The sequence below is a fragment of the Mizuhopecten yessoensis genome, unplaced genomic scaffold, assembly GCF_002113885.1.
Source record: "Mizuhopecten yessoensis strain PY_sf001 unplaced genomic scaffold, ASM211388v2 scaffold2329, whole genome shotgun sequence".
NCBI lineage: Eukaryota > Metazoa > Mollusca > Bivalvia > Pectinida > Pectinidae > Mizuhopecten > Mizuhopecten yessoensis.
Window position 1 is genome coordinate 6,922,722 of NW_018404492.1, and position 9,078 is coordinate 6,931,799.

A 9,078-nucleotide genomic window follows, 5' to 3' on the forward strand; every position below is an offset into this window, starting at 1 on the left:
CTGCTTCCTAACGATGGTAACATGTAGGATTCCGTTCTATTTATTGGCTTGATCAGTAGATGAATAATTGAAACCAACTACAGAATGATTCTGGAAAACAACACTTTCGAACTCAAACTCTTTTACTTCAATGACGACACCTCCCATGGTGATCTAGGTCAAATCCAAGTGATGTCACTTCCTCTCAGCGATAAATCGATTAGTGACAACAAAACCACTGTAGATTGATGGGCGTTAAAATGAATAATCATAATAATCGGAGTATATTAAACCAGTTGAAATACATTGCAAGACGCCAGATGGTTTCAAATGTATATTACTGACAAATAATAAGACATCAGATTTCATCTCAGATATACATGGTTCGTCGTAAGATCCAGAACTGCCGAGAAATGTTAGACTACTGTAAATGTATCTTCATATTGGTTTGGATCTGCACCTTTGTACTTGTGGTATTTCCTGTCCACATCATTGCTAGTGCAACCCCTTTTTAGCAAACTTAGTATTAGTTTGCTGTCCATAAAAAATCATGAACAAAGAAGTTTAAAACTTTATCTTTAAAATTTGACATTTAAAAAAAGCAATTTTGCAACGATTCGTTTAACAACTCGTAAGAATTCAGAGATTCTATAAATGATTTATGAATAAAAGAATAGCGACATTTAATGAAGTACAATACCTCATTGGCTTCCTATGTGTGGTTTTAACGCGCAGTCACTCTTAGACATATAGCACTCCATTAATTGAGTTCTACGTGAACGCGTGTCAAACTACATAAATGTATAAACTAATGAACTATGGTTATTGATAAATAGATAGATAATGCAATTAAAAAATAATCAACTAAATTATTTGACTTATTAACAAAAATCCGGGTATGAAGTGTCAAATGACATGAACATGTAAATGAAGCATGGATATAAATAAACTTTGAAACGTTCGAATATATTCAGTGTTAAATTTAACGTCTGAGAATACCAGTTAAATACATTTATGTTTTGATAAAAGTGATTAAATAAATAATCACTCAAGAAAACCCCCGCCGTTTAACTTCACATCCGGTACATACAGTACTATCACTTAGATCTACATTTACATATAACGGTAAACTATAATACTAGTATACCTTTGTCAGAATGATCAACGCAGCATCACGTCACTAGCACTATTCGGAACACCCGACACACAAACACAGTAAACACATACCGTTTTATTGACATGTCAATACTTTTTAAATGATTCACTTATTTACTATTTTCATTGTCTATAATTTCTGTTTATCTTAATTCCTAGTCTTGACTTTATGCATGCTTTTGCTTAAGTTTCTGATATAAATGTAGTTTCTTTTCTTGTTTATCCAATCACACTATATTACCTTAATGCATGTACATTAGATGCTCTAATAGGTCAGAGTTAGACTCACGAATGTTTGTCATTATCTCTTTCTCTTCTCGACACAAACGGGATTTGGAACATTCTGTAATTCTTCATGTAAACAATAGCATTGTTTTAATTCTACGCTTCATGCATAACTACTGAAGGTTTGGGATAAGTTATGCGTGCGATATTTTATATGATAAAATTTACATTTCTTAGTTGTTTTAATTTCTTTGAAACCAATTCATGTTAGTACCTGTCCATTCTAAAACTACATGTTACATATGTTTATATCTTCTTTCAATAGCAATATATGTTTTGAACTCTCAGTTTTTAGATCGTAATGCGAGTCCTGGGTACAACATTTCTAGCATTTGCAAGGAAAATAATATAATGATGCATTTTTACGTTTATATTTATCAACCTTAGACAAATTATCTCAAAGTTCACTATAAATCTATGAGTATTGCTGTATTTAATAACAACTTAATTCAATTGCAATCGTTGATATATTTGTGTACGGTATATTTCAGTATTGAACAACAACACTGCCTTTATAAAAACAAGATACTTTTTGTTGTAGGTCCTGTGGAAATGGAATGGAATGGCGCCAATAGCTACTTCGGGTTTCCTGTATTACTACGCACCCTTGTATGGACTTTATGTATAGCGGTATACAATCTATCCTCTTTTACGTGACGTCAATGTGGAATCATTTAAATATCAACAAACACGAAGCCACACCATTCAGCGCGGAATTATGTAGGAGAAGCTACGATAATCTAGTGATATAAGGAAGTACCAAGATTTACAAGTGTTCGAGGATTAAGCTCAAGGAAGGGAAATAACTCTTACAAGCAAACGACATCACAGCTATATCATGGATAGGTTTAGCTCATGTAGCTCATGAGTATATCCAAAAAGTACCTGCAACATACATAGTTTACAATGTCTTACATTGTACATTGTTAAGTGTACAATATAATTAAAATGGCGCATAGAAAAACTGCAGTATAACAAGACAACAATAGAGATCAGCTTTATTGATCAGTGTCATCTTATCCAGTAGTTCCATACCATGGGGGATCTGCGGACGTAGATGGCATTTTATGTTACACGTGCAACGACATAACACCGTTTTCCTTAGATGTCACAACAATTATGTACAAATTCATTGTAAATATTCAGTACTTCTTAATACTTTTTATTCAAAATGTAATCAATTGACGATTCTCATCTGTCAATGTCATAAAGTCGATTGTGTCTTAATCTTCAAGCCAGAGCGGTTTATTTTAGAACTATACCGTATGACGTGTGCATGTCAAGACGGCCATAGCAATGTAAAACATTACATGCTCGTGTAAATATCCATGTGTTCAGAGTGCAATATCGTGACGCTGCTTCCGGTTCTGTGACAGAAGAGGGTGTTCCATCGACTCTTTGTGTATCACATTTGATGAGAATGCTATGCAATATCCTACTCTTACCTGCAATCTTTTGTTCGAATACTTTGTTTCTCCTAATAGAGTTCTTAATTATTACAAAATAACGCTCCCTCATGTCTTAATACTAACAAACACTCTGTCATCGGTTATTGCTGAAAGCCTGTGAAATCAACATATTTATTAATCAAATATGAGAACGTATCAGAGAAAAAAAAGTATTACAAAATAGTTTATATCGGAATCGTCAACCGGATTCCTGCTATTGTATAGAGATTGTTTGATCAATGACTTCTACAGAGTTCATCTTTACGATCCCGATCGAAGTAATCGAAATACCACATGGGGTGGACCCGGGTTCCTTCCTCGTTTGTTTCTATTTTGGCTTCTCACATTACATAGAAGATTTTACAAACTAATTATTGTATTATTTCTCTTCATCAGTCTTGGTATGAATTATATATGCTAGCCCTCTACGATTAGCTCCCAGGACGGCTAATAGACATAATTCTGTATTCAAGATGTCATTAGTGTACGGATAGTGATTAACAAACACTGTTTCATGGACGTATCTACTCTGCGAATTTGTGATTAAATTCTTATATCGTGAGAGCAATGATATTGCGTGCTGAGCTTTTTAAACCCAAATTGTTACGGTAGGGAGCTAACATCTTGCTATCGATTGTACAACGTATTCAACATCTTCCTGTGCACCAAAACATGTATAAAACTGCTAAGTTTAATGATATGCTAGCGTTTATATCATATGTTATTACATGTACGTATTTTGTGTAGCACAGATATCCCTACTTCCAGGTCTTATACAATATATGTGTCAATTTACACAGGTCTTATATAAAGTACGTGTCGATATATACAGGTCTTATACAACATATGTGTCAACACATACAGGTCTTATAAAACACACGTGTCGATACATACAGGTCTTATAAAACACACGTGTCGATACATACAGGTCTTATACAACATATATGTGTCAACGCATACAGGTCTTATAAAACACACGTGTCGATACATACAGGTCTTATAAAACACACGTGTCGATACATACAGGTCTTATAAAACACACGTGTCAATACATACAGGTCTTATAAAACACACGTGTCGATACATACAAGTCTTATATAAAGTACGTGTCGATACATACAGGTCGTATAAAACACACGTGTCGATACATACAAGTCTTATACAATATATGTGTCAATACATACAGGTCTTATAAAACACACGTGTCGAGTACGTGTCGATACATACAGGTCTTATAAATGTATGTCCGTTTTTATATACATGTATATGGTTTTGTAGTATGACATGCGTAACACGCATCTGTGACGAGAGGGTATAAGAGTATTTAAGACAAAATTAAAACAAATCAATTATTAATCGTTTTGGGTGCTTTCATTTACTGCATTTTTCTCATCTTGGTGATTTTTTTGTTTGAGAACATGTATGTGCCCGCTTATCGATGAGTCTTAGCTTTAACAAACGCCTCTAGAATGAGCTATGCTACGACAGTGGAAGTATTTTTTCCTTCTGCATTTCTTATATGCTCTTCGGAAAGTTACTCTTACATTCTGAATAATCAGGTTCCTTTTACAAATGATATCATTTTCACTTTGAAGACAAACGCAAGACAGGTTTAGGATGCTGATGTGGGGGAAGATATAAAATTCAAAATAAACCAATAGCAGGTACATGTACATCAACACTCTGTTATGTGATCTTCTTGCGCTTTCAGGTTTGGCAAATGATACTATGTCTTAAGAAAACCTAGGTATGCACCTCCTGTATTGTACAATCATCGCACACATATTGTGCACATGTCAGTGATAGTATTATAAGATATAGCTTGATTTAATGGCTTTGACTTGTAAGCAAGGCTTTGAACGAGATCACGAACTCGAGGTGATTATACCCCACGTAATGTATCTAATATCACGTGGTGTCTAGACACAAATCAATGTCTGCTGATGTTGCGTATAGTACATTGTATATGATAATTCACGGGGCTAACTACTATTTGTAATATATGGATGCATAAATGTGTATGATTCCTTAATTCATTGTCAGTAAGAAATTTGTGTATTTACATTCTGGTAGTATTTATTTTAAAACAGTCAGCCCATGAACACAAATGTCTTGATTGGCTTAATACGAACGGTTTTATTGTACAAAGAAACAGAGCTATCTTCCGAAGCATTTATTTGTTATCAAAAGAATTCTCCTTTCTATTATAAATAATTGTTACGTACGAAAACAAAGGTTCTTCTTTACCTATCATTTCACATGAACCTTGATAAAATGAATTTAATACTTTTTCATTTTTAAGGTATTTCATCAGGGTTTTTTCTCGACTTTTATAAATCACCATTTAAAACAGCATCCGTTTGATATATCTGTGACGGATAAATATATGGAAATGTATCAAGGAATCTGTTTAATAAATCATAACTAAATAAATAAACAACTATAAGTGTTTGTGAATCACTTTTTCCATTGCTATTTGTATAGTTTCGATAAAATGTGAAAAGAACAAATACTTTATAAATATGTAAACAAAATAAAATAAAGTAAAACCATTGTAAATAAATACGATATTATAATATGCTATGCGCATGTTCATTCATAGTATAACGCATGATAATAAAGTATTCTGGTTATAAGTACAAGAGGGTATTCATTTTGTTTCACAATCAATAGCAAAGTCAATTTCATATTCCTCATCATTGCTAGTTAAGAATGTTGTTTAACGTTGATCCATTTTTTTATCCCATTATTTTTTGGCAACAAAGGCTATTTTACTGTTATAACATCAGCATTTATGTGATCAAATTACATGTAAGACAGTATTCAAACATTTGTAAAGTGTGTTGTAAATGAATGGCTACATAATGCTCTTGTCATGTACTGGGATAGCATGGTATTAATGAGAAGGTGGTATATGATGTCATGGTATGTCATGTATTAATGATGACTTTACTCTCAAGTCATGTATTGGAATAGCAGGGAAGTCATAAGAAGGAGTTATATGATGTTATTGTGTGTTATGTATTAATGATGACATTACACTCGAGGTATGTATTGAAAAACGCGGTCATTCACAATGTCGCTGTGTAGTGACATAATGTGTTATCTTTGTTGATGACACAAAACTGAAGTCATGTATTAAAGTAGAAAGGAAGTCATAAAAATAAGTTATATGATGTCATAGTGTGTTATGTATCAATGGTGACATTACTCTCAAGTGATGTACTGGAAAAAAACGCGGCAGTCAAACAATGATGCAATGTCATAGTGTGTTGATATAACATTCAAGTCATGTATTGTAATAACAGGGTGGTGTGATATAATGTCATGGTGTTATTCGTGAATGATGCAATTAAACGCTAGTCATTTACGGAAATAACAAGTTGGTCATGTGAAACTAATTTGTAGAAAGACGGTAATATTGTGTTAACAAACTTGCACATACTACAGTGTTGCGTATTCAGTAAACGCATGTACAGCGTGTGATCAAATCATGTCGCAAGTATACACATGTTCAGAGCAGTTGTTTATTTAAATGCATGTTTCATCACTTACAACTTGCCTACTCAAACCTTAATATCACGGTGTTGTCTCCCTTTAGGAAACACCATGCGCGTATATGTTGTTCTTTCATTGAAATGATTGCTAAATGGAATGCATGTTTAAGGGGTACACACGTGGTATGGAAGTGATAATGAACTTAAGTATGTATGTAGTACAAAATGAGTAGAACGTGTAAATGGATAAATACCTGTGAGTATAGACATTTTTGTGACAGTTTGCATTTATTAAATGAATATTGGAAGTGGACAAATGAAACGCTTTATGTGGATTCAAGCCTCAAAACACCTAACTATAACGTCAGAGGAAGAACAGGAAATGTACAGTTTTCTCGGTGTCTTGCTTATATTTTAACATTTCCTTAAGTGTGCTCGATTCACATTTCTGTTCAACTAGGCGGAACCGAGGATGGTTTCGAAAGAACAGAGTATACTACTGTGTATATGTGTCCTTTTCACTTACATGGTATGCTAAGTGGCTACATGTACAACAGCGTACCGTGAATATAACAGCCTGTATGTTCGAGTTTAGTCAATCTTATATCTATTTATTTGTTTGCTAAGTGTGATTATGATTGACTGATACTATTATGTGAATGCTATTGAGTATCAGTCATGCATGTACACCAGATATTAAATCATTGAATGTATTGACCATAGTAATATCTAGAACAAATTGTCATATGAATTTGCATTCTAGATCAATCATCATACCATTGTAACAAGTATTATGCGTTGCTTATGTCGTAGTTCACGTTTTCCTTAAAAGCAAATTGGCGACACCTTTAATTTTTCATGCATACACTTTTTCATGCATTGTCAATATTGGTGTGTAAAAAGTTATCGAATAGCATTTCATTAATGATTACAGATGGTAGATACAATTTCATTCATTGTAATCATTCGTTTATGATTGTGAGGAAAACGAAATCAGTAGTTTTCCATTTCTGATTGAGGCTTTACTATTTATCAGTAATGATATTGGCTCATCATAATTGTGACATATATTTATGTATCATGATATGATATATTGCTATGTGTCAATTTCGATAAAAATAAAACTTACAACAGACAAATGACTTGGAATTTTGCATTCTTTTAAATGATTATCTAGGCAAGTATTGATTAGACCAGTAGATGCTCTTGAGAAAATAGCAAGTGAACCAAAATAATAGAATATAATATCATACAGCATCAGTAGAGAAGGATATATGATACATCAACGTCGATATACAAGGACAAAGTATACCACAGCGTTAGGTTACAAGGACAAAGTATACCACGGCGGCAATATACAAGGGAAAACTATACCACAGCGTCAATATACAAGGACAAAATCAACCACAGTGTCAATATACAAGGACATAGTATACCACAGCGTCGATATACAATGACAAAGTTTCCCACAGCGTCAATATGCAAGGACAAATTATACCACAGCGTCAATATAAACAAGGGCAAAGTATACCACAACGCCAATATGCAAGAATAAATTTACCAAAGCGTCTAACTATTAGGGCAACATGTACAACAGCGTCAACATTCAAAGAAAAATTTAACAAAGCGTCAATAAAAAGGGACAAATTGTATCACAGCGTCACTATAAGAACAAAGGTACTGTACCATAGCGTCAATATAAAAGGGCAAAGTGCATCACAGCGTTGGTTCATAGTAAACAAGGACAAAATTTACAAGAAATGGAAAAAACAACCAAGGACAAAAAAAAAAAAAAAAAACCAACCCCACACCATGAACGCATCTAAAGCTAACAAAACGGAGGCGTAACCGTTTGTCTTGAAAAAAAATCGTTTCCTGTACCAAATGTCTGCTGATATATATAGATCACCAAGGATCTTAGACACAGAGACAAAAACTTTAATAACAGTTGAAAATGAAATCCCTCTCAGGGATTTAACGTGGATAATAATACACAATTACAGTTGTATCTCGGTAATACTGATGTTTAAATCATATGATAGGTAGTAAATCAACCATGACAAGTAAACTCAAAAGCAAAAAAAACACCTTGTATAATACTACCAAGGAAAATCAGCAATGGCCAACATTTTGGGGAGTACCAAAATGGTACCGGATATGAACAACACCAACAGTGCAATGATTCTTCAATTTAACAGTACCTCTCGCCTCCTGCTTGAACGAAGTAAAATGTACAACAGCAGTATGTACTGAAAATATTATATTGCATATTCCGAAAGCTCTAGATGACGATAATCTGCTTCGCACCATTTTGTCTGATGCTCCCGATAATATGTTTTAATTACACTGCAGATACAGGCATTAAATACCATTATTTTATCCAGGTTTTACGATGAGATTAAGCTTAAGATTAAGATCAAAGAGAAAAAGACAGTCGCATACAAAATATGTACTTTTGATTGAGAAAATGTGTGCTATTAGAAAATTGTTATAATAAATATTATGTAACAAGGCAGTTTTGATAGTAATTGATATTAAAAGAATGTGTAATGATTTCAAAATTGTTAATGAAACAAAAGCCTTTTCTGATAACGTTCCCATGGGTATTAATTCTGCTAATGAATTTGTCGCTGACATGGTGGGGCAGAGAATGACTGAGTGTAGAATTGAGCTGCGTATTCAATGGCATGTTCCGACGGAGGTGTCTGTAGTTG

General features: G+C 33.6%; 1 protein-coding gene across 2 annotated transcripts in view; it reads left to right on the forward strand.

The window, feature by feature from the left end:
- The window catches only part of LOC110445698 (opioid-binding protein/cell adhesion molecule-like), a 149,232-nt gene extending 141,738 nt beyond the window's left edge, over positions 1-7,494 (forward strand). For both annotated transcript variants that reach the window (XM_021490471.1, XM_021490470.1), the window contains exon 8: positions 1,961-7,494. In XM_021490471.1, the coding sequence (XP_021346146.1) occupies positions 1,961-2,076 (116 nt within the window). In that variant the 3' untranslated portion in view covers positions 2,077-7,494. The remainder of the gene's footprint in view (positions 1-1,960) is intronic.
- Positions 7,495-9,078: the final 1,584 nt, after the last annotated feature.